The sequence below is a fragment of the Teleopsis dalmanni genome, chromosome 2 (genome assembly GCF_002237135.1).
Source record: "Teleopsis dalmanni isolate 2A chromosome 2, ASM223713v2, whole genome shotgun sequence".
NCBI lineage: Eukaryota > Metazoa > Arthropoda > Insecta > Diptera > Diopsidae > Teleopsis > Teleopsis dalmanni.
Genome location: NC_051847.1, coordinates 145490235 through 145518027, shown reverse-complemented (window position 1 = coordinate 145518027; position 27793 = coordinate 145490235). Strand labels below are relative to the sequence as shown.

The following is a 27793-nucleotide window of genomic DNA, read 5'->3' as shown; positions in this document are numbered from 1 at the left end:
AAAAAAAAAAAAATTAACAGTCGTAATAAATATTTAATTGACCATAAATATGTTACATAAATAACTTTTAAACGATATTAAATGATCTATAGTATTCCCACGTGCCTCACGTTTTCCGAATGATCTAATTTATGAGTTGTTTCTTTACCGAATAGCAGAATGATTTCTTTCAATACGATTAATATATTACTGCATTTATAAGGTTAGAGTTTCTATATATAAGAATATTAGTAAAAACTCACTATATATAAATGTTTATCTGACCACTGCTAAGTTGCACAATATAAAAAGAAATAACTTTTTCTAACCATCGATTATGCACATATATTATATTTTAACTGAACATGAACTTGATTTTCAATTCTTAGCTAATATAATATGCGTAATACAAATGGCTTGCAGCTGATCTTGAGCATGATTCATAACAGTAAACTACTTTAATTTTATAAAAACATTTATGTACTTTTGTTGAAAAATATATTGTACTTATTTTAATGATTTATTTTTTTCTTGATAGAATGTCTCCGAATGATAATACGACGGAACAATCTGGAGCGGGAGCAAACAAATCAAATACAAATACCACGACGTCAAATAACTTTCAACAACAATTGCAACAACAAATCTTGCCGAATGAGGAAACACTACTGAAACCTGCCTCGAAACAAGCATATTTTAGTGATGAGAAGGTCTTAATACCAGAGAGTGATAAGGTATGTAAACAGAGGCAGCTAATTGTATCTACAGAGTAATTTGCAAAAATCTGCTTTCATTTTGTTATCATCTAGAAAAGAAACAGAAAACCGCATACATGAGTAAATATGTACAATATATTAAAGCAAAAGATCTCAGAAAAACCCCATCCCATAAGAATTGTTGATGCATTCATCAAATTAATTTAGTATGAAACGTTTACTTCCAATCAGTAGAAGATTTTTAAATATTGCGCATAATAATTTGTTATTATCTTATAAATACATTTGACGGTTCTATAACTTACAATGGATAACTATGATAATCGGGTAATTTTTTCATTTCAAAGTAATTGGAAACCTGTCCATATAAATTATAACAAGTGCTATTTATTAATAATTAGTGATAAACTTAAATAAATTATTTGCAATGTAATCTTATTTCATTAGATATTTTAATTAAAATATTTAAATAAAGATTTTTTAATAAAAACAATTATAACAAGTAATAAAATATTAATATTAATAAAAATTATAAATATATTATAATAAAGATCGTAGAGTAGTGTTTTGTGATCAGAAAAAATTTAATTGTTTTTTGAATTTTTTTTTGGTTCTTTACCTATAGATCAAATCATTTGAAATTAAAATGAATATTAATGATGGATTGGTTGTATATATATAAATATTAATCAAAGTTGTAAGATAAAACGGCTTCAAATCTATTAACTTTCACGAACGTTTCTTGGAAATGAATACAAGCAAACATGGGTTCGCTATTTTTCGGAATGTTAAGTATACTATATACTATACTATATATGGCAAAATTGACAAGTTATGTTAAACTGCACAGCAGATTATTATATCTTTAAAATTTCTATTCGGAGTTCTTTCTATGAACTTAACATTTTTTATTTAATATAAGTTTATATACCAATTTTTCCTTTAATAACTTTTTGTTTAAAAATGGCAGTACTTAAACAGCTTATAATTATTCTGTCAACTATTACTAACTCTTTCTCAAATATAATTTTGGCAAATCATTATGAAAAGTACTATTCCGTCCCAATAGTATTTAAGTACATGTGTACCAAAATGTATACTCAGTAAAAAATATTTTTAAACTGCTAAACCACGTAGTAACTATGAGATTCAGATTCAGATTAATAAAAAAATTTTTACATATGGATTGAAAACTATTATATCACTGAACTGAACTGTTCGTTGATGACTTAAGTAAATTTCTTTCTGGTGGTGTTACGATTGCCAATATGTGCCTAAAAGTACTATTATATGCTGATGATATTGTGTTGTTTGCAGATTCTCCAATAATGTTACAAAATATGATAGATGAATTAAATAGATATTGCAACTTATGGGGACTATCTATAAATACAGACAAATCAAAAGTGATGGTATTTAGGAAACATGCTAGAAGATTGAGAAATGATGAAAAATGGTACCTTAACGATGATCAAATAGAAGTGGTTAATAATTATAAATATTTAGGAATAAATATGAAATATAACGCAAAATTCGATAACCACTTGAACGAGAAGTTAAATGAAGCTAAATTGGCTATTAATTGTACCTGGATAAATGTCTTAGGAAATCCGAAAGTGTCACTTCCCGTAAAATACAAAGTTTTTGAAGCCACAGTTAAGTCAGTTCTAAATTATGCAGCGCAAATCTGGGGTGTTGATAAATATGACGCAGTAGAAAAATTGCAGACATTTTATATAAAGAGAACGTTTCGTTTGCCGAAAAATACCCCAAATTATATGGTGCATTTAGAAACTGGTCTACCGACGCTATATACCCAAACATTAAAATTGCATTTTGATTACATCAATCGTGTTAGGAATTTGCCAGACAATAGGATTCAAAAAACATTAGCGCAGTACCTAATAAATGAAAAAACATTATTTTTTGAAAAATGGTCAAATCTGGCATCCGAGTTAAATATAACTAATGATTTGAGTATTAATGAAAACTGGAAAATGTGGCAAAAAAATATTATAACGAAACTAAGTATTGAAGAACGTAGACATTTTGTAGAAACGGCAAGAAACAGTATATCGAGAGATGCATATAGTAAGTTGAATTATGATCTAGGTGTCAATAATTACTTTCACGAGCAATATGACCTAGAAACAATAAGGACAATCTTCAAAACCCGCGGCGAGCTCCTACGATTGTGCTACGTACCGCATGAAAGTCTAGACACGCTGTGCACGATATGCAACCTTAAATTGAAAGGCGATGTTATACACTTAGTAGGTGAATGCCCAATTTTTAAAGAACATAGATTGCTGTACTTCGGTAAACCCACGCTCGATGTCAATGAAACCATACGGTTACTGAATGGCCCCAACTGGAGATTGTTAACGGCGTTTATTAAAACTACATTTAAATATAGGCAAAATATTATTAATGAAGACTTTTAAATTAACTTATATAAAATCTATTATTTTTGTTAAATTTATTTTTGTCTATTTAATATTTATAAAAATTGGATTAATTAGTTATTAGTTAATTAGCTATTAGATTAATCTAAACTTCCGGCAGACGGCTAAAATGCCATAGCTGTAAGCTTTATGTATATATCACTGAACTTGAAGAAAATTTTGTTGAAAAATAATGAAAGAAAGATCGTCAAATAATCAAGGTATTGTGATCTATTGTAGTAGCTAGTAACAAATGGATAAAGAATTACCCGGGCGACTTTCTTTTTCTTATACGATCTTTCAAGATTCTAACAATTTAGAAACCTTACCACATCTTTACCATACTGCTGTATAAGTTTTTGACATTACCATTACTTACATATAAAGCCTAGATTAAAGATGATCAACAGTACTCTTATTTTTTAGGAGTGTAGAATTGATCCCTCTATATTTAAGAAAGAGTAATTCCATAGCTACTTAGAAGCAGATATATTGAGGAAAAAAATTTCCGTCTGGCATCGATGCCAAATAAAGAGAATTTGTTGTTCTAGTAACTAAACGTGTTCTAAATATGAAGCTTAAATATAAAGTTCTCTAACTGATACCAAATTTTTAATCATTCCTCAAAGTGTACCTGCAAGATTTATAGTATATTTATAGTATGTACCTGTGTGGTATAAATTTTATACCACACAGGTAACGTATTAAGTTATTGTTTAATGCTTTTGATGTTTTGGTACGCATTTGAATTTTGGTATTCTATATATTAGATAATTTACACGTTTATAAAATTAGTGAAAAGTACATTCATTATAGAATGGTACTTCCCTGTTATATCACTAATGATTGTATTTATTTACAACTGTCATAAAGCAATATTAAAAAGACACGAAAAAAATTAATACACTTACATAAAAACGTCGTGAAAAAATAAAACACTTATTTAAAATTTTTTACTATTCTAAACCAGGAAATAAATCATGAATGATATTTAAATTAAAATTAGAACATATTTTAAATATTTATCTTAAAATCGTAATATATTATTCACGTAAAATATTTTGCTAACACTTCGTTTAGGTAGATTATATACATCTATTAGTATAATTTATTTTAAATGGAATTTAGTTCATTTTAGAGAATTCTAAAATGAAATTTCTAACCTTTAAAAATTCACTCTTAGTACCATTTTTATATTTATAAAAGAACGCTCTATTATTTTACAGATTGGATTTAGTTGGAGAAAACTATGGGCTTTTACGGGACCAGGATTTCTTATGTCAATTGCATATCTTGATCCGGGAAATATAGAATCAGATTTACAAAGTGGTGCTGTAGCTAAATATAAAATACTTTGGGTGCTACTATGGGCAACAGTACTAGGTTTACTGATGCAGCGCTTAGCTGCAAGGTAAGCATTAATGCAATTAAATTTAGATTTATATAACAATGTTTAGTATAAAATATGTGACATAATACCATTATTTTTAGATTGGGTACGGTAACTGGCTTACATTTAGCTGAGATGTGCTATCGACAATATAAAAAAGTACCACGTTTTATACTATGGATTATGATTGAAATTGCTATCATTGGTTCTGATATGCAAGAAGTGATAGGCACTGCCATAGCGATATATCTTTTATCAAATAAAATGTAAGTTTTGTGATTTACACAAATGTCTTTCTGTAAGTATGTTGTCATTTATCAATCAACGATTCGATAAGCATAGATTATTTAAAAAAATGTATTTTACATTTCTTTTAATTTTTAGTATACCGTTATGGGGTGGCACGCTGATAACAATTGTTGATACTTTTACATTTTTGTTCCTAGATAAATATGGTTTGAGAAAACTAGAATTCCTATTTGGTTTTCTAATAACTGTGATGGCAGTCACGTTCGGCTATGAGGTAATTATTAAAAGATATTTTATTTGTGAAGTTTGATACCAACAATAATTATCAGCTTAAATTGTCTTTTCAATTTTAACAAGTTAATTTATAGTCAAATTCATGTGATTACTTAAGACAGATTTAATTTCATATAATTTATCAATTATTGAATTTAATTTATCTTAAATATATTTTTTAATGAAACTAATTATTTTATTTTTAACTGCACGTTCTTGTGAAACGTGAAAAGCACACATTTTAACTTCTGCATTATAAAGTGATGTGTATTTGATATTGATATGTCAAAAGAAAATTTACAGATTTATAATTGTTAGTTTTTGCTTTTTTTTTTACAAAACTATGAAAAAGAAACAATTTTTTATACTGTTTGAATAATTAATAGTATTATTTAGCAAAATGTAAGTACGTTTCAAATTCAACTTAAAAAAATTAAAAAACGTGAAAACGCAGATTTTAAATTTCCCAAGATTTTATTAAAACTTCAACGAAATAATGATATTAAAATTCATCTATGCTAATTTTGACAATTAATTGTTTACGCTTTTAGTTTTAATGTTTCGATAATTATTTTTTATTTTTATTATTATTTACAATTATAATTCATAAAACTTTATAAATATTTATATTTTCATTAGATATTATCTTTCCATAGTTCACACGTATTTGATTCTATTTTATGTGAAATTAAATTCGATATTAAATTTAGTTATTAGAGTAGACATAAATTATATAAATCTTTTATACATAAAGTGAGTCTATCAACAGCCGAAAAAAAAGAAAAAAAAGAGTCTAAATAAGAATCGCCAATTATTTGTAGTTCCAACTGTTGCACTTAATTCACTAAAATATTTATCAGTTTACCCTACACTTCGCTTTAGCCTGCTCACAGTTTTGTCTCCCTTGTTTTGGAAATAATGTTAGTTTCTTATGCACTAGATTTTTAAATTATATAGAACATAGTTGTTAAGAAACTTCTATGTATCATTATACTCATTAAGAACATCCATAAATTTCAAATTCATACAATAGTATTTACTTGAAATATGCATCATATATATAAGTTTTTATAATTGTTTGCATTTGAAGAACTCTCTGTACAATCTTAAGATATGCAAATGCACTTTTTGCCTTTCGCAATCTGTTGTTAGCATCAGTTATTTTACAACCATCAGTGGAAAAAGTACTACCAAAGTTCTCGAATATATCTATATCGTCAATATAATTTCCTTTAACTGCATTTCTGTCATTCATTATTGGAATTTATTTTCATAGACTTGATTTTACTGATATTAATTCTTAGTACTACTTTTTTACGTATAAGTAAAGAATTGTTATTAATGTTACATTACATTGCTTTTGTTCATGATTATCATCACTATATTTCAGATGCACGAATATATTACAAAAATGCTAATCGATTCAAATATCTAGAATTAAATTTGATTGAATTTAGTGCAAGCATTTTTTATAAGTTTATTATTATTGTTTCCGTATTTAAACTACTGTTTTAGAATAGTTTTAATACTAACAAGAATTACAAAGAATTATCCTTAAATAAAGTATTAAGGATAACAATTTTCTATTAGAATTGAATCATCTCTGGAAGCTGTCTATAAAAAAAACTAGGAAATATTATTTAACTAAAATTTAAAACTGTTGATAATATTAACACATAAATCCAATTAATTAAAATTATTTTAATATTATTATTAATAGTTTGCAGTTTCATATTTCTTTTGATAGTGAAATAGGGTTATTTCATCACTATATTTATATTAACGACACGATAATATAGAGTTCTTTACAGTTATTGGTTTTATTTATTTAAAATTTTCTAATTCAATGTAATTCTTTTTCTTCTTTCCTTTAACTCCTATTGCAGCACATATCCATCTCGTACGGTTGTCAGCTAACTGCTTGACTCCCTAAAATTTTCAGTTTATTTCAATTTCTTTTAAAGGAAAGAAATTTGGAGACCGTCCACGTCCTTAAGGGTTCCAGTTAAAAAAATAATTTCCATCTCGTATGGTTGCGAATTAATTGCTTGACTCCCTAAGATTTTCAGTTTATCTCAATTTATTTTAAAGGAAAGAAATTAGGAGGCCTTTTAAGGGTTCCAGTAGAGCACTTAACTCAACAGTTTTTAGGAATTTTTAGAAGGCTTCTGACGTAGTGTGTGGTCAATCCATTTCCATTTGCGACGCTTAATCAAAGTTATTACAGAATTAATGTTGCATTTTTCGTAAAGTCCTTAATAAGTTATAACGTCGGGCATTCTAAGTAAGCAGCGTAGTCCACGGATAATAAAGCTTTACAGCTTGCTTATTAGTGCATCTGTGTGGAACCAAGCTTCACACCCGTAGAGTAGCACAGTTAGACCATATGATTTCAATATGCGAAACTTAGTTTTGACGGATAAATGAGCGCTGTGTCTCTTTTAGCGCTTTTAGTGTTTCTGCTGAAATCACACTGCCTAGTTATATGAAGGAGTCGAGTTCTATGCGATCTGTATTAAGTTGGAAGTTATTTTGAGTTGCAGGTCCTATTTTTATAGATTTTATTTTTTTATGGTTTCATTCTAAAACCATTGTTTAATATAATATACTTAATAAACCTATCGAATAAAGGCGATGAAGAATTGAATTTGTATTATATAACTAGATTGACAACCTATTGTTAAAGTTCGCTCTTTTAGCAAGAAAACGTATTAGTTTATTTGCTTTGCTAAAGCCCAGTTCTGGCAAACTACAGGTTTCTCATTCTTACTCTGTTTTCAATTGGTGAGCATAAAAGTGTTTTATAAGAATACTACCGAACATAGATACATTATTTAGTATAAATTCATCTCTAACATCAGGAAGGACATATATACTATTAAATTTTTGTTTTAATGCCTTTCTGCTAAACTAACCAATCAAATTAATATATTGTACTTAAAGAATTCTGTGAATTCAACTCTGTGATAGCGATAGGTGTATTTACAGCGAATGACTTAATAGTCAATTTATCAAGTTTCGTCTTTATATACTTTTCTGCTATTGTTAATTAACAATACAAGTGCAACGACTATAAGGATGTTTTTCTTATAAGCAGGTTATTTTAATTTTACAATTAATATATCGATAAACTGTCTTGCATTAAAAGTAACAAATTTGTTCTATTATATATTTTTTTTTCATAAATCTTTTTATAACATTTCTGAGTACCAGTCAAAATACAGACTATACAAACTATATAAAATAATTCTCATAGCTTATCTCTTTGCTTCTATCACACTGTTAAGAACTATTTATTAAGAAAATATTAACTTTAACATTTTAACAGCTGAATTATGACATTCATTGTTGACATATCCATCAACTATAAAAAAGCATCGCAAACATTTCTTCTCAAGGTTTTATAAATATTTATTTTAATAATTATTTTTTAATTTATGAATCAAATGTTATAAAATGCTTAATATCAAATATCATATAAATAATCATAAACTTGTAGCTTAATTATTTAATTAATTATTTTAAATGCAAGGTAAATAATTTAATTTTTTTTGTTAAGTTAGATAAATATTTATTTATTTCATTTTTATAAAATAACTATGTCTTGTCGTTTTTATATTAAACTGTTATTAAACCTAATGTATATTTTGATCGTTTATTTAAGCAACTGAATGCTCATAAGAAATTGTTAGGGGTCTCTTATGTATACTATGCAAATGGTAATGTAGAATATATATAAAGATTTCATTATTTAGATTTAAAATATTTAATTATATATATAGTTAAAAAAAATTGTTGTTGTTGTTGTTGTTGTTGTTGTTGTTGTTGTGATTTAAGTTAGTGCTATTGCGTACTTTTACTCTATTGTGACTGGGGGGCTTATCCCTGCCCCACACTAAACTTTAACTATACTAGAATCATTATTATTTATTTATTTTCTAACTGATGACGGCCGTAGATCTGCATATCTTCCTGTGCGTCCTGAGGTGGATTTAAGATTTATTAGAGCGGGGTTGGGCAATGTATCAACTTTTTTGAATAATTTTAGGGCTCTGTCCTTGACATACTTTTTCACTGAATCGATTCTTAGATCTCTATGCATGTCTGTTGTTCTAATATACCAAGGAATCTTAATTAGTGTTCTTAAAGCCAGATTTTGTGCTATCTGTAATTGGTTTATAGCAGTATTTAAGGCTTTACACATGCGTACAGTAGTGCTGGCCTAATTATTTGAGTAAATAATAACTTTCTATTTTTGAGGTTGAAGCAATTATTAATAAACTCCAGCTTAAGGAGATGTAGAATTTATACCAATTAAGCCGTTTGTCAAAAGTGATACCTAGATATTGATATGAAAAAATCAAACCGTCAACACTCAACAGTATCACAATCAATAGGGTACAAATCGTTTAATTTACAACGATTGTATATATCAAATGTGATAATAAATATGATTTAAGTTTTTTTTTTTTGGTAATAACAAAGCGTGAGGTATACTAATATACTAATAATATACCGCTATTTATATGAAACTAATTATACCTCAAGAATTTAATATATTGTTATTAATACATTGTTATTTTACTTATTTGATTTAAATTATTACAGTATGTTGTATCGGCGCCAAATCAAGGTGAGGTACTAGAGGGTATGTTTGTACCTTGGTGCAAGGATTGTAATTCACAAGTCCTACTGCAGGCAGTAGGAGTTGTCGGTGCTGTTATCATGCCACACAATTTATATTTACATTCAGCTTTAGTAAAGGTAAGTGGGTGTTATAATATAATATATGTATATACCATATATCACTAAAAAGAAATTCTTTTTTTTTTGATAGTCACGTGACGTAGATCGTCGTCAACCTAAAAGGGTGCGTGAAGCAAATTTTTATTTCTTCATTGAAGCTTCGATCGCATTATTCGTTTCGTTTATTATTAATCTATTTGTTGTAGCTGTATTTGCGCATGGAATGTTCGGTAAAACCAATAAAGATGTGGTATGTAAATTTATATATTATATAATCGACTATTTTTAAAAAATTTTTTTTTTCAAATACTTTTAGTTGGATGTTTGCGTAAATCAACCTATGTATGAAGATGCAAAAGTATCATTTGCTGATAGTCATAATGGAACTGATATAATAAATGCTGATCTTTATAAAGGTGGCCTTTTCTTAGGTTGTACATTTGGTGCAGCAGCAATGTATATCTGGGGTGTTGGTATTTTAGCTGCTGGACAGAGTTCCACAATGACAGGCACATATGCTGGCCAATTCACAATGGAAGGTTTTCTCAATTTGCAATGGCCACGTTGGCGTCGTGTACTCTTCACACGGCTTATTGCTATTGTACCAACATTTTGTTTAGCCTTCTTTAGCAAAATGGAAGATTTAACTGATATGAATGACATATTAAATGCTGTCATGTCCTTACAATTGCCTTTTGCAGTCATACCAACAATTGCATTTACTTCATGTACAGCTATTATGGGAGAATTTGTGAACGGCATGTAAGTGCATTTCTAAGACAGTTTTTTGTATGCAAACATAATTTACCGTAACTTGATTTCAAAAAATTCAATTTGTTTTTATAGTGGCAATAAAATTACTTCAATAGCGTTGACAGTTGTTGTGATTGCAGTTAATTTGTATTTTGTTATCAGTCAAGTAGAGACATATAATGTTGAAGGCGGAATTTTAGCTATAATTTGTAAGTAATTTGTTTCATTATCGTGAATGTGAAGGTTTTACAATTTCAATTAATAATTTATTTATTTATTTATAGGTATTTTTGCCATTTTATATTTATTATTTAATTTATACCTTGTGATACATATGGCAGCTTGTATGGGTAATCGAGTGCTGAATAATAATAAGGTAAGCTGAAATTTAGTTAAAAATTAATTTTATGAATTAGTTGTAACTGCTAAGTGTGAGCGATAAGTTCTAAATAACTGCAAAATGTTATTCTTTTATTTGCGTAGACTGAATGAAAAATTTCGCTACGGATAAGTAGCAGATGCTTTACAGCGAAAATATCTTTTCAATTCTATAAACAATCTTAAAAATTAAGAAATATTTTTGTAATTCAATTATTTTGAATAAGTAGAGATTATTTTTATGGATTATAAATATTTAATTTAATTTGTATATATTTATTAAATTTTATAATTTATTATGAAAAAGTTATGGATTATAAGTTATTTGTTTCGATTGATTTTCTAATGACGTTATTTACGAAACAAAATAATTTTGTTTCGTCAATTTAATGCTCTTCGGCAGTTTCTATTGCCAAAATTTTCAAACCAATTTTGAATTAATCATGCGAAATCAGTTCGTTGCAAATGGACTAATTATTTCCTTTATATACCAGATTAAGTCTTTAGTAGTAATTATTTATTAAAGATGGACCTGAAGAATTAAAAGTGTCGTTAAAAAAGTACCTCGAGTTAAGAATAGATTATTTTCTAATGCAAAAAACAAAGTAATATAAATATATTTCTTAATTGGTTGGAACAAATTTTAAATAGAATTAGTTTTATTTAAAATAACAAGTTCTGATATTTTTAAATATTAAAATAAAATTAATTATGACGAATCTTTTTCTTCTTAGTGTTCGTTTCCCCGTTTCCAAAATTAATACTTATCTTTAGTAAATATGCAATTCATATTGAATAACTTTAGTTTTCTAAGTTATGATTATCATTTTCTTTCTGACATAATTAATGTAAATAATTTATATTACTTTAAAGCAATTTCAAGTATTTAAATCTCATAGTACAAAAAAAATGATATACTTTTGTGCTTCTTTTTCTGTCATAAGTGTAAAAAACATATAGTATACAAAACAAATTCTCTTTAAAATTTTAATCTGTATTTGTCAATCAACTAAAAAAACTATTATTAGGAGTTTTGACATGTTGCCAATATTTATTATCAATAAATTAGGTATATAACTTAAGATCCATACTTAAAAGCTCTTTCATTTTGAATTATCAATTTTACTTTATTATGTTTGCAAAAAATTAAACACTTTGTATAATTTATCTAAAAGTGGGAGTTTCCTTATCTTTGTACGTGATAGCTTAGTATTTTCATATATTTATAATGATTATACATTGTAGGAAACTTTGCTAATATTTATAATATTGGTCAGTTAGTAACTGAGTGTATTAGAGAACAAACGTTAGAAATGTTTAATATAATTATCTAATATAGTTATTAACTAATATAGTTATTAATTTTTTCTAATATTTATTTGTTATATTCAAGATTAAACATAATCGAAATATGTAAAAAAATTATACAAAAAATAAATTAAATCAATAAATGTTATTGGATTTTAAATCAATCAATTTCTTTTTCAGTGGGTCCAGAAGTTTGTACTTCCAAATCAAAACAGTTTCTCTCTTAAGAATGTCAACTCAACATATGCGAGGTAAGTCAAGATTTAAGAAAATATAGTTTACAAAAAGTATGCACTTTTATAAACACAATTTAACAACTTAGAAAGCACAAATACCTAAACGCACTTTATACTTCTTCACTTCTATTTCTATGTACTACTGCAGTACTAATAACTCTTTCTATTTCTTGCTATCTCTGATCTTCACCACTTCAATTAGTATAAAAATATATATTATAGCTTAAACTAATCTTTGTGGGTAATTTTTTATTTCTTTCTTACTAAAACAGTGAAATTTCTGTAACTATAACAGATGTTACCAATACTCCTAACACTATATCGGATAAAGTGACCTATTAGTATTTTAACAAATTGCAATTTAAATACCATTAAATAACATGTAATACTCTAACCCAATAAATACATATTTCAATATCTGCACCTTTAGTTACAGTAAAGCAATTAATACTAATTTAAAAACAATTATAGACTTCATACTACTAATTTAATCAATGTTTTATGTGATTTTATTATAAACTCATATATTATACTCATATTGTATTATATTATATATAATTACGTTAAACTTCCTTTTATCTTATAATAAATATTTTAATTGAAATTCTATATGTGAATAATGTATATATGTAATCTATTTATGATTTTCATATATTCTAACATTGTAAATAATATATATGAAAATCTTAAAGTATATTTAATACTCTGTTAATATATAAATAAACACTTAAACAATTATATGTTAAACACTTTTATATTTTTGTTTTTATTAAGTTATATTTAAACATTTATTTTTTTATAATCAACAAACACTATTATTTAAGTACCACAATAAGCTTATACATAATTAAATATCTAATATATTATATATAGCAAGGTTTTTTTAAATTAACCATCACTATACATGTTAAAATATTCTTTTTTTAATTTAAATATACTGTTTAAGGTAAAAAAATACAGATTATGTTCCTTGAATTAAAATGACTGCAAAATTTTTAAAATAAACTAATGATACCAGTAGATCAAAGGAAATGATTAAATAGGAAATTGAAAGTATGTAGAATCTCATACTAAAGGTAGGAGAAAAAATGAAGAATTTGTAAGATAATTTTTTTGAAAGGTTCAATTAAGTTTTACAAACTATATACTCATATTAAAAAAAATCATAAATTTTGAATTGTAATAAAAATTTTTAAAGATTTTTTACATAAATTAGTATTATGTTATTATAAAATAGTGAATAATATAAACAAATAATACTTTGATTAATATATCAAAATAAAACCATTCACTAAAAAAATAAATGTTTGAACAATAATAATTTTTAATATATAAAATTGATAAAAATAAATACTTAATTATATTAAAATTAAAATAATATTATTTTTTTATTATAAATAATAAATTTAAAAATAATTGAAAAATTTTAAAAAAATTGCAATAAAATTAGTGTAAATAAATTCATATAACACAATAAATTTGTGAAAAAAAAAATTAATTATAAATAAAAATATTAAAAAAAAAATTTAATAAAAATATTACGTAAATAGTATTTTTTGAAGTTAAGTGTTGGACTGCATACATTTATTAAAGTTTATAAAAAAAATTAAAAATCAAAAAATTTACACTAATATTTTATAAATACGAAATTTAAATAACAATTTTTATGAATAAAAAATTTAAAAAACAATTTTTGTGATTAAGAAACTAACATTTTTCCATAAATGCAAATCTTAATAATAATTTAATAAATTAAATAATAATAATTATAATTTATAATTTAATATAAACAATATTTTTATAAATTAAAAATATAAAAATATTTTTTAATAATTTTTGTTAATAAAATAAAAATAAATAAATTTATAATATAGTTCTTAATTTATTAGCTATAAATAACAAAATGATGAGTAATAGGAGTAGTGATAAATATATAAGAACAAATGCGGTCAGAAAAAATATAAATTCCCATTTTTGAACAGATACGATTAAGGTTAACTTAAGGTTAGTAAAAATTTATAAAGTGAGAAAATTTAAGCGCTTGTATATATCATATTATTTAAACACTTATAATGTTAAATTTATTAACATTGTTAACAAAAAAATTATATTAAATTAATATTTTAAGCGGAAAAAATGTATGTACACAAAACGCTTGGTGTTATTTTTAAATGGCTTTCAGTTTTTAAAACTGTTACATTGGCTTTCTTGGTAAAAAGTTTATTTTAAAATAAGCAATTGGTTTAAAGTTTTGTCTTAAATTTTTATTTTGTTAATAATATTTGTCTAAATATATTTGTATTGTGTTTCATGTTTTTTATTAAATGTTTTATATTGTTTCTATTTTTTTTATATTGTTTTTGTTTTTATGTATATGTGTACTACCAAAACCTATCCAACAAATTTTTCGACACTATTACCACTATCACTACCACTACTACAAAACAACACCAATTTCTAAAACTACTCTTTTTTATAAAAATAAAAAAACGATGTGCACTGATTAACTAAATATAAAACATTATATATAAATTTAATGGAAAAATTGGCATAACTTAATATAAAAATAAATATATTAAAATAAACATTCGAAAATGGATTTTTTGGAACTTGCTCAAAATTCAAAATTAAATGCAAAACAAAACACTATTAAAATTATTACCAAACTATATATATATATATATGTATAAAACTATATGTATACATGTATATATGTATATATAAAATAAAAGAGTTGCATACAATTTACAAAGCTATAGATTTACTTAAAAATGTTTTATAAACATTTGGTGATAATAAATTATAATACAATACAAATAATTTTGTAATACGAATACTTTTATTAAAATGATGATATAAACATTTTTCGTTCCGGTTGATGATATCATATCCCACTATTAAAAATTGTTTTTAACAAATTTATAAACACTACAATTACCAAAAGCAACAACAAATAAACAACATGCTACAACAACTTTAATATAACAATATTACAACAATTACAATAAAAAACCGCTTATGGCAAAGTAAAAGCAAATTGTAAACAATTTCTTACAAAAACAAAACAAGCTTTGGTCTAAATAACTTTTCTAATTCATTTATTATTTGCAAATTTTTTGATGGACATTTTGTTTATTTATTTATATCTTTTCTGCGAAAATCCATTAATTAAAATGCCGCCAAAAATTCTTTAAAACATATTTATGAAACAAAATTTACATTTTGTATGTAAATTTGTTGAAATTTGTGGCGCCTCGTGCCATTTTTTGAATCATAAACAACCGCAACCAAACAATTTGATGTCGTCGCCTAACGCCCGCCTGAAATCGTATGTGACTGTGGCTGCGCCCTCTACCGGCAGTGAGCTGACGCTATACAATGGAAATTCTGTTTATTCCATAACAGATGTGAATCGTTGATTTTTTTTTATTATTATAAGTAGTCAAATTTATTTTTATTACTATTTTTAAGCTATATTTTTATTTGAAAGATTATTGCTTGATTAAGTACTTGATATTGTTTTCATAAAAAATGAATTTATTATCATATATATAAGATATATTTTATTTAAAATTATATCTAAAATATTTTATGCACCCCATATAGTAGAACTCCAATGTATATTTCTCGCTCAAGTAACTGGTAATATTTAGAAGTTCATCTGTGTTTGTTATTAGTTGTATTTATTATATTTTTTCATTTGATAATTGATTCGTTATTAGAAAATTGAAAAATACACTAATTTTGAACACAATTTTTATTGTTATAAGAGTTAAATAAGTCTTTTAAATTACATTAATTATATTATCATATCCAAACCTTGAGACAACTTAAATTAAATTTTTGATTTTTCAAATAATCTGATTTTTTAAAATATTTTTTTTCAACCTATGCTCATAATTATTTTTTTTTTTGCACTTTATATGTAGTTTTTAATTTTGTAATTTACTAAAATAAATTATTTTTTTTATTAAATTTCATATATTAATAATGCCTTATTTTTTTTTTACTGTAGTATTTCCATTTTATTATTTTGTAGTTAATTCCTATGTAGATTTTTGTAAAAATTAATTTTAAAATTAACAAGCATTTATATTAATAATATTATACAGAAATATATATTGTATGAAAATACAAAAATTTGTATTGTAAATCATAAATTTATATATATACACATTGTATATATAAGATATAAATAAAAAATTGAAAACTTTTACTATCTATTATATCCAAACTTTTTACCAAAAATTAAAAAATAAAATAAATTATTGCCACTTTGTTGTAGTCTGTGTTTTACTTTATTGTTTTATAAATTATTTATTTATTTAATTTTTTGATTATATTATTTTTTAAATATATTTTTTTAGCAATATTGCATCGTAAAGTAGCCGTAAATTTTAGTTATTTTAAATTTTCTGTTACACTAAAATACTTGTATGTGTTGCATGCTTCCCACATTTTATGCTTTTTAATTTTTTAATTTTTTTTTTGAACATATATATGTTTAATTGTTTATATATGTTTTTTGTGTAACAAATCAATTTATATTAAATTGAAAATTAAAAACGTAAGTACATAACAGTAAAGTATTAGAAACCCAACTAGTGTTATCTCTCCGAAAAACTCATGTACATACATGTATAAAATTTATATATTATAATTAATAAAATAAAGTAGTTCAATAAAATAATAATAAGTCTCAAAATATGGGTAGGTATAAAATAATTTTTGATCGCTATATCTTTCTTATAACTAAATGGCAAATAACCTGACACAATTTAGGCAAAATAAACCCAAATAAAGAATTTATTGGTTATTACTATTAATAAATGTTAATCATATTTATTTTAATTTAAATAATTTTACATTCATTTAATAGAAACTATATATTTTCACATATTTTTATTATTAATTATTACTTATTTTAGTTATTTAATGTGAACATTAATAAAAAGCATATGACTATAAAAGTGGTATATGCAATTACTGCAGTTCAATATCGATCAAGAGTAGCATTATTGACAAAATAATATGGTATTTGACATAAAGGAATTTGTCAAATTTATATAGGTTGCAAATAACTATAATTTCTCCTTAATCAACACATTACCATATATTACACATACAAATAGGGACATAGTAGGATTGTGCTAAGGAGGAAGGGAGCAACTTACACTAGAATATAAATTTTTAACAGTGTATTTGAAATTTATTATTTCTAGATTATTTTGTCAAATCGGCATCTATTTCCTACTCCACAACGCCCATTCTTCTAGGAAATGCATTGCATTCAAAAAATATCTTAATTCTTAAATCTTAACAGATGTCTAATTTTAAATAATTAATAATACAGAATAAATAACATGAACATATATGAGAAGTTATTTGTTAATTGACTCGTAGATTAGTTAGCAAAATAGCTGGATGCAAATTTTCCAAATTGTAGTTTTAAATTCTACAGAAAATTTTATTTATTTTTAGTATATCATTTGAAGCGGCATATATGTTCTACTGACCATTCGAGATATTCTTTATAACTGGGATTACAACTTCAAATTCCAGTTTGTTTTGTTCAATATTTGCATAATATGTTAAGTTATAGTGTTATCAACTCCATCAAATTGATTATTCGTTTTTCAATGAATGATATTTTATGAACTATGAACATAAAAAACTCATGTTCACATATAAGACTGTTGTTATATTCTCATAAAATATTATTACATGATATTTTTCTTATCTATTATCTTATTTTATCTTAGAGTAATCACTCTCCACACGGGGAGATACGAAGATCTTAGATCAGTCACTGAATAATCATGAAGCTTATAGGGAATACATAAGTTAGTCAATGAGATGGGCGGGACCCTGTAGTACCACCAGCTATCAAAGAGTAAAAGTGACCAGTTGCGCTGATTCAAAAAAAAGATTAACATACATCTATTTCATATGAATAAACATTTACTTCATATGGCATGAACTTCTTCACTAAGTTTTCCCAATTTTCTACATTTCGGAGCGTATTTGCATTGCTACAGATTACTATGGTCGACAGATTGCTTCATGGTATTCAAAATTTAGAAAATATATTCATCTCTCCTGTGCACGATACATTATATTATTTGTAAATTTGTCGTAATCCTTTTCCGAAATCGTTTATTACAGAATATTATTTGATCACACTTTAAATTTTTGTGAAGTATATCTTTGTTTTTTGCAAGTAGATTGTAATGTTTATATATTTGTATTTGTATGTATGAGTTAAGTTGAGCACGAATTACATGCATGAGTAAAGTGAAAGTGTTCGTAATTGATGTACATTCAATTAAATAGACTGAATCGTATAGAGTGTAGAATTTGTAATGTGTAATTAGTTAATAAAATGGTACGGTTGATTATTACTATACATTATTATAGTATTTTTATACAAATATTTTCACTCACATGTGGGATATTGATAATGTGTTTATTTTGATGAAAATCAAAATGGTTAAAATAGGTTGTTTTTCAAATTATGAATTGGATTTAGTTTTGAAATCAAAAAGGTATCGCTTTTTTCATTTATTGAAATCTTATGAGTTTATGATTTTGATATGCGATATAAACTATTATTTGTATCTATTAGGTCTCATAGTTAAATGTATACAAAATCTTGCTTGATTTTTTGGATAGTTCACTAGGAAAAATTATTTTTGTTCAGTTTTGTATACAAATTTTATGTTGTACATTTCGTACTATTTGTTTACATATTTGACTCTAAGTACCAGCATGAGAGTTCTTAATCAGAAAACCCAAAATAAAATCCAATAACGGTTACAATATTTTTTGATTTTTATTCTGTTTATTTTTTACTGTGAGATTTTACAGCTTTTTACTGGTAATTTCTATTAGATATATTCTGTATCATTTGTTCTAACTCTATTCAATTAAAAAGTTGATATTTTTTTTTAAAATGCAATTAGAAAAATTCTAGAAGAGGTTGAAATATCCCATTTTCTTTCACATTTACATCCACTGAAAAATCATATATTTGTTTTATTTTTTTATTTCAACTACTAAAAGTGTTCTTAAACATTTTTTAAAAATTTTTTAAAAGCAATAAATGTAATAAATTTTTTATTTATTGATATCAAATCTAAAGTCCATTTGAACCATATAATGGCAGATGTTTTTAATATTATTGTTTTATAAATAATTTTTAGTTAGAAGGATATCCCTAATACTTGTAACATCCTTGTAAGGAAATTATTGTGGTTTTAAGTTGATTTTTTTCTTAAAAATTTCAATCATTCTTGTAGAACATGTGATTACCACCTAATTATCTGATGAACATTTTCTTTCTTTTTTTTTAAAAAATTGTCTTTCTACTTAGTAAAAATCATCCATAAAGCAAGCTAATTACTGCCTTTTTCAACAAAAATGCAGTAATTTATTAGTGCGTATTAGTATAAATTTACGCATTTTTGTTAAAAAAAAGCAGTAATTAGCAAATATTAGTGAGATATTGATAGTTATGATAGCTATCTTAATAATTACTAAAAGTGCATTATGGGGAGGGTTATAATTTTTTTACAATTTTTGTTTTCGTTTCTTGAACCAAAAAATTATTTCTCGCATTTATGCAGAATAAGTGGGAAATATTCAGTAATTTGTATTATGAATATATAAATGTTTTCAATAAAATTTGGCATCGGGTAGAAGCTCTAAAATAAACCACAATGTCTGTAGTTTCAAAGTTACATATTGCATTTCCTTTGATTCTATAAGCAAATTAAAAATGTTAATTTATTAATTATTAATAATTGTATGTTTGACAATGAACAAATGATATAAATTATAATAAACACAACCGCAGTAGAAATGATTAATGTTTTGCTATGCTTTTTATAAGAACTTCATAAGTCCTTAATTTCAATACTTAATACCTAATATCAAAAAAATATCAAAAAATATTTAATATAAAATTATTAGTAGTATCAAACTAACAATATCAGGAATGTAGGGTTTTTTAATTTGTTTTATATTTAATTATTTAAAATTTTTTTTCGTATTCGAAAATAATCTATGTAACAAAAATATTAAAATTTGCAATTTTATCGTCTTCGATATTGGTAATATAAAGTTTACTTATACATTTAAATAAACAATTTTTAATTGAAAGATTTTTAAAAAAATCTTTAATTGTTTCGCATGCGTGCAGTAATTTATAATTTTTATTGATTAATAGTTCTAATAAATGTAATTAAATAATTCTTAACATTGCGATCCTTAAACATCACAGTATTTCAATAATTAGAATTGTATTATAAAATTTTTGTTATTGCAGGTAACCAATAAAATCTGGATAAAGTTCAAAGCAACTTTTTTTAATAGTTAAATATTGTGCTTGAATATTGAAAATTAGAAATTAAATAAATTTCACCAATTTAAGTTGTAGATCAAAATATTTTGCCATTACTACTAACTCATTGGTAGAAATGAAGGACAACAAAGTTTAATTTTTAAACATGGGTCAATTACCAATTTAATTGAAATGTAATATTTGCCTTTAACTAAAAATATCTTTAATGATATATTTTACATTCTTATATCCTTATAGGGTGATTCCATAAGAACATATAATTTCTATTTCGAACATATTCTGTATTGCAAAAATTCAAGTCATTAATTTCAAAATCTGCTCCATATATATTTACATTGAAATCAAGTTATGTGTGATTTCAAAAGATTTCAAAATGCATCTCAGTTACAGCAACACTAATCGAAATGTCAATATTTGACAGTTTGCACAGTTTTATTTGACAATTTGTCATCAGCAAATAAATTTAGAAATATCAAAAAAAAAATTATTAAAGCAATTAACACGCATCAAGGTTTCGATTGTATGTTCTATTAACACTTAACACCAGAAAACATCTGTTCGCTGTTTAATTTTAAACAAACAATAACCACAAAAATTGAAAGTTACTTTTTTTATTCAATAATAAATCTTAAACGTAATTGTTGAAAGTTGATGGTCGTGGTAACTAGTAATTGAATATTTATTTTAATCCAAATTTCTTGCTTCAAAATTAGCCAGAAATTGTTAGCCATTTGTTGCTTAATTTTTTTAATTAAATTCATTGCATACATAAAACCACAACTACGAATAATGTTTGCTTGAGTCAAATTTATGACTAGTTTTTTGAGTGCCGACTAGTTTTTTGAGCTTTGTTGATTAAAAATGTTACAGCTATGTACATAGACACTTTAGAAAATATAACATATGGTTTTAAAAAACAAAACAAATATTGAAAATTTAAATAATAATTTAATATAAATGATCTCAGCTGTACTTAAATGTTTCAATCATCAAGTATTCATTTAATTTACTCACACACATTGTGTTTTTGGTGAACTTTTCAGTTTAATACTAGATACTAGTTTAGATATTATATTTTCAACTTAATAAAGCTTTGAAAAACAAATACAGTTTTCATACTCATTGGCAGTGCCTTAGTTTGTCGGTCAAATGATATCTCTCCAGCCTTTTTAATTGTTTTGCATAGTATGTTACATAGGTAAAGTGCACCAAAATCTGCGGTAAAAATTTGGGTATTTCAGTTCAATAAGTTTCATAAATACACAGCTATCACTTAGAAAAATATTTACAAAACTTTGCGAACATCGTCTGTATTGCAAAAATTAAAGTCTTCAATTTCAAAATTTCAATTTTTATTTCCCTATGGGATCGCTCTTAAAATGAAAAATGCAAAATATATCATTATAGGTATTTCTAATTAAAAGAAAATATTTTAATTAAATTGGTAATCGGTCAGTGATGGAAATTTAACCTTTATTGTCTTTTATTTCTACCAGTTAGTAAACAACAGTGAAACATTTCGATCTACAATTTAAATTAGTAAAATTTAATTAATATCCTTTCTTAATTTTCGAGCCCTTAATTGTTTAAACATTGAAAGGACTTGCACTAAACTCTATCCAAATTTGATTGAGAGGTATTCGTAAATAACGAACTGGATATGGACCATTGTAAATAGTTATAAACAACAACGCACCCTTAATAACGGCAATTACTTTTTGTAAATTTAACCATTGTACCATTTTAGTTTCTATAACTATATAGGAAATTTGCCAAACTTATACAGAAAAATATATGTACAACTCCACGACGCCAAATATTGATTAATTTGCTTGTGCTACTTTATTTAAAAAACAAGAACACACTGGCACATTTTTTATTACAAAAAAAGGGAAATAAGTTATTTTTTATCTGAACATCGGACAGCTTGCACATTAGAGAAATACAATGAGTAATCAACACTCGAATCATATTCGAATCATATTTGAGTGTGTTTCATTTATATGCATTCTGACTCTCTTTTACGTATATTTGACTCCACCTGCTTCACACAAACAGCTGATAGCACTTATAATGATTTATACTCTGCTCATGTAATACTCATGAACACCAACATTCGTTACAAAAGTGATGCAATTTACTTATGTTATGAATCATTCATGAGTATTGTGTCACAGTCAGAAAAAATGTTTGTTGTTGTTGTATACTGTATATATAATTTCATATTAAAACAACTCCTAATTAATTACATACAAAATATTCAAGAATACAAACAAAACACATGTATTTACAATGCTAACAACAACAACACACATCCCAAAAGCATAAAAGTAAACACTAAATAACATAAAGTAAACAAATTACAGCGTTCAAACAAATTTTAAACAAATCTTACAAGTGATCGAGTTATTCATTTTCAATGAGTATACTCATACTCACCTGAGAATATGCTATGATTCATGAATTATACGTGTTCTTGTAAAACTGATTCATTAGCACTGGCATTCGTTTGCTAACATACTTCAATCATTTCTCTGTATAAAAAAAAAATCATTAATACGCATTTAGATTTGGTTTTTAATGAGTGCACTCTGAGTGTTAAAATAACGACTCGTTGCAGTTCTCTGTTGCACATTAAGAAATACAAAATAATTGTAATAGCTGATATAATATCAGGTGTTTTTTAGCTGCATGAGGACTTAAAATGATAATACAAGACAGAAATATTGTTGGAATGAAATTTTTTTATTAAAATATAGTAGATAATTTTATGGCATTTATTTTTTGAACTACAAGTTACATGGTCCATTCAGTCAGCTGAATTTTTAACTATTTTCTGCAATACATAAACGTGGCCATATGGCGTCAATGGTTGCATGAACAAACGCTTCTAATATATCTAGAGTTGTTGGTTTGTCGGCATAAACCAATGACTTAATTTCCTTAGCCTCATAAAAACTAACCAAGAGCCGTTAAATCGCACGAATGAGGGAGCCAGTTAACAGCATCATTCCTGGAATAAAACTTGTCGCTCGCTATTCACCGTAACTCCTTTCTCATTCCGATAGAAATAAAAACCGTTGATGCGGAACTGCAGTCAATTTTAATGGATGTAATGGTGATTCGTTAACGGCTTGAGGATTATCTTCGCTCCATATGCGACAATTTTACTTATTGACGTAGCCATTTAATCAGAAATAAGCTTCATCACTAAAAACAATTCTACTCTATGAACTTCGCGAACAGATTTTGTTTTTTAAAGTAAATTTTCACAATTTGTAAACGTTTTACTAGCGTTGAACGATTTATAAAGAATTGCCAAACCTTGTTGAATAGAAATGTCAACACAGTTTAACATTCTCAGCTATCAAACCAGTATAGATAGTTCTCATTTAGCTAAAAAAAATACCAGATATATCTCCTAGTTTTAGACAGAATATATGCAGTTAAAAATGAAAAAGAACACTGTAGAATGTACTCATTTTCACACAAACAAGATTTATATATTTCTGACGTCTATGTTTGTCTATGTCTATATTTGTGGTATCGTGCATTTTCATTTGGTTTTTACCTGTCGTAACTAAAAAAACTGGTAAAAATTGCATTCTGCATTGGTCTTCTACAGTTCCTTTCATACGAAAAATATTAAACTAATACCTATGTTTCATTCGAGGTAGTTAAAAAGGAGTTCAACTGATTTCTCAAAAGTACTATAGGATACCCACATATGAAGTTTAATTTTATATTATCAATTTGAAAAATAATTAATCTATTTAATATTGCATGTGTTTTTGTTTAAAGAAAAAAAAACGTTTGAATTCTTTTGTTTTCAGTTTTTTATTTGCTTTAAAATTAATAATGAAATTCTTAAAGTGTTATAATAATAAACGTAAGGTGAAAACAAGTGAGGATCAAAAACAATTTCAGGATTTGCATAGGCTTGCCTTAAATTTCTACAATGTTAGCCATATACTCTCATCATTTACTGCTAAAAACACAGGTGGGGTATAGATGTTTCCACTAATGTGGGCAAATTAGGTGTATAGTGATTGTTTAAAATTCAACAGAGCACTTCTCTTGTAAAACAATGGAGTGAATTGTTGTAAGGATCTGATATTTACCCTTTAAGGCCGTGTGCAAGTTCGAGTAAATTGATGTTAAATTGAGGGAAATGTTGGTATTTACCAGAATTTCGAATAGATGAAATTTAGGTAAATTAGGTGTTACCATTGTGAAAGTTTTATAAGATGTTTAATAAATAAATAAATAAATAAATTTGAAAACTTTTAACCAAAAATAATAACAAAGGGCAATAAATAAATAAATATTTACATAAGTGCAGTGCAGAAAGTCCCTTGGAAATTTTAATTTACTTTACCTCAATTTACTCGAACTCGCATAGGGCCTAAATACAAAGTGTTGGTCGTTTATATACGATTTTAGACCATCATAGTATAGACCTCATATTGGCCACATTTTTCAAAAGCTAATATAATGTAATATTTTCTGTTACAATACTCTATAGGCTGGATTTACTTAATAGTTTCGTGTTACCTTTTAAAATCAAATTTAAGATTCGGAACGCATTATGACGAAATACCAATTTAAGTTAATAGCAAAACAGGGTTTCAATCATTTTGTAAGTTGTGAGTAAAAGGCTTATATTAAGAGGCTATTAAACATTTCCGTTAACATCAACCAAATAACATTTTAATTTTTATTAACTAATATATATCTATTTATTTATTTAATTATTTATTGTAGCACACCTGAAACTAAATAACATTATTATTAGAGCAACGTTTATGTACATAATTCCATTTAGAATTGTCACGATAAATGTCAATTGTAAAAAGTATAGCTCTATAGTTTATAGAGTTTACATATTATTGCCACTATTGATAAAGTTGAATGATCATACAGTTAATATTTTATTCGAAAACTTTTTGGAATTGGTAATATGAACTTATTCTCATATATTGTTATTCTCATACTTATTCTCATATATAATGTAACCAAAAAATATTTGACTTTAAGATAATAAAAAAATTTTTATTCAATATAAATATTTTAATTAATAAACTGGTACTTTCGCTTTGAATTTAATATTGTTGTTGTTAAGGCTCGCGTGGCATATAATTAAAATAGTTGACACTTCCATATAACTTTTTCTATATAATAAAGCAGCAATAAATAAATATTGGTATTTTGGTCACTTAAACACAAATAATGATTTGTTGTATCATGGATGAGACATAGTCCATAAGTCAAATCTAGTGTACAAACGAGGTGCGCTAGAGAAAGCCTTATTACATGCTTTCCTAATGATTGGCTTGTGACTGATTAGCACCGATACCGTACCACTAAATTAGTTTCGGATTATTGAAGAAGCTGACTGATATAATTTTTGTTCAATTTATGCCAAATGAATCTTGTGGTCTGACTAAAATTTTTATCCACTCAAGCTTTCCTTGATAAATTTAGGTATTCATGTTTAATTGATAATTTAGACATTGCAACAGGAATACCAATATCAGAGAGTGAATATTAGAGAATAGAGTTCTTGCTTTGACAAGGGAAACCCATTAATCCTGCCATTGAAAACAAATCATATTAATACGGAGTGTAATATTTCTATTAATAAATTAATTATAAAATAAAATCAAATAATTTTTTTTTTTTTTTGATATAAAGAATTTTAAGTAGTTTTAATAATTATTATTATTACTTTGGCTTTTATTGTAGTTTTATTCTTTTTATATTTACAGAATTTCATGCAATCCAGATACTGAAGTCGATATTGCTGATGATGATGGTGAAGAAGCGTAGCCATTACTAATGGCAACTGATTTCGACACTGAGAGTGATAATAGCAGCAATAACAGTAACAACAGTGATAGCAACTGCCATCATCAGTTTACCTATCAGCCACAGCTTCATAATGTCGTTAGCTAGCATTGGAACTATTTTAGTAAATTTTACTTTTAGCAAAACTGAAAGCAACGTTTACAAAAATTGTAGAAAATTCAAAATTTTATTACTCTTAATTCGTTGGTAGATATTACCAACATTCTAACGAAATATAAAACGATAAATTTTAATTCATCAAAAATGATGAAAACCTAAAAGAACAACATTTAATCGGTTTAATCGGAATCAGAATGCTAATCAAATAAAAAAAATTAATTTTATTTTAATTAAATTAAATTAATTATAATTGTATTATAAAATTTAAGGATTAGGAATTGTATAGTAAATAGTAAGGCTGTGAGATTTGCTTATGAAAAATGTTAAAAATACTTAAATTTCACTTAATTTTATTGAAATCTAATTCGTTGTGAAACACAAATTATTTATTAAAATATTTATTTTTAATTATTAAATAAAATGTTTAAATTTAAAATTTATAAGCTAGCTACTTAATATTGGGTTATTTTTAAATTTATTGTTATGTTTAAATTATCTTAGGTTTAATTGTTAGTTAAAATAGTTTTAATTGGTTTTAAAATAATTTATGTTACTATTTTTGCTTCGCTATATGTTACTGGAATAAGTGTCTTTGTATATACAATGTTATAAATAAAAAATTAAAAACATTAAAAAACATGTTTTATTTATTATTTAGTTATTTTTATACCTCTAAGTTATTTTGAGAATAAGTGGTCTTAAATGATATATTCTTTAATACTGATTAATTAGAATCTCATTTCAGATTTAAATTATTTTTTTAATATTTAAAAAAATTAATTATATTATTAAAAAAGTATACTATAAAATATTAACTATAGAATTATTTTTTATAAATTATTATAATTTGTTCGGTGAAACAATCAAAATATTTTTTGGTTAAGAATTGTATCATTATAAAACTAATATAGATATTATTATTTGCATACAATAAAAATTATAAAATGTTTAAAAATCAAATATATTTAATCAGTATAGTAATATTACTTTTT

At 25.1% G+C, this 27793-nt stretch overlaps 1 protein-coding gene across 4 annotated transcripts; it reads left to right on the top strand.

The window, feature by feature from the left end:
• Positions 1-513: 513 nt before the first annotated feature.
• On the top strand, positions 514-27014 carry LOC119673858 (protein Malvolio). 4 transcript variants are annotated; one of them, XM_038084936.1, is made up of 11 exons: positions 514-713; positions 4366-4550; positions 4631-4795; positions 4914-5052; positions 9660-9815; positions 9889-10047; positions 10114-10559; positions 10644-10759; positions 10835-10926; positions 12417-12487; positions 26603-27014. In XM_038084936.1, exons 1-11 carry the CDS (start codon positions 519-521, stop codon positions 26661-26663), a joined length of 1785 nt encoding a protein of 594 aa, XP_037940864.1. In that variant the 5' UTR covers positions 514-518; the 3' UTR covers positions 26664-27014. The 4 variants fall into 4 exon arrangements, with proteins under 4 accessions (XP_037940864.1, XP_037940865.1, XP_037940863.1 ...); XM_038084937.1 differs by lacking the exon at positions 26603-27014 and adding an exon at positions 15834-16108; XM_038084935.1 differs by lacking the exon at positions 26603-27014 and adding an exon at positions 12745-12927.
• The last annotated feature ends 779 nt before the right edge of the window (positions 27015-27793 follow it).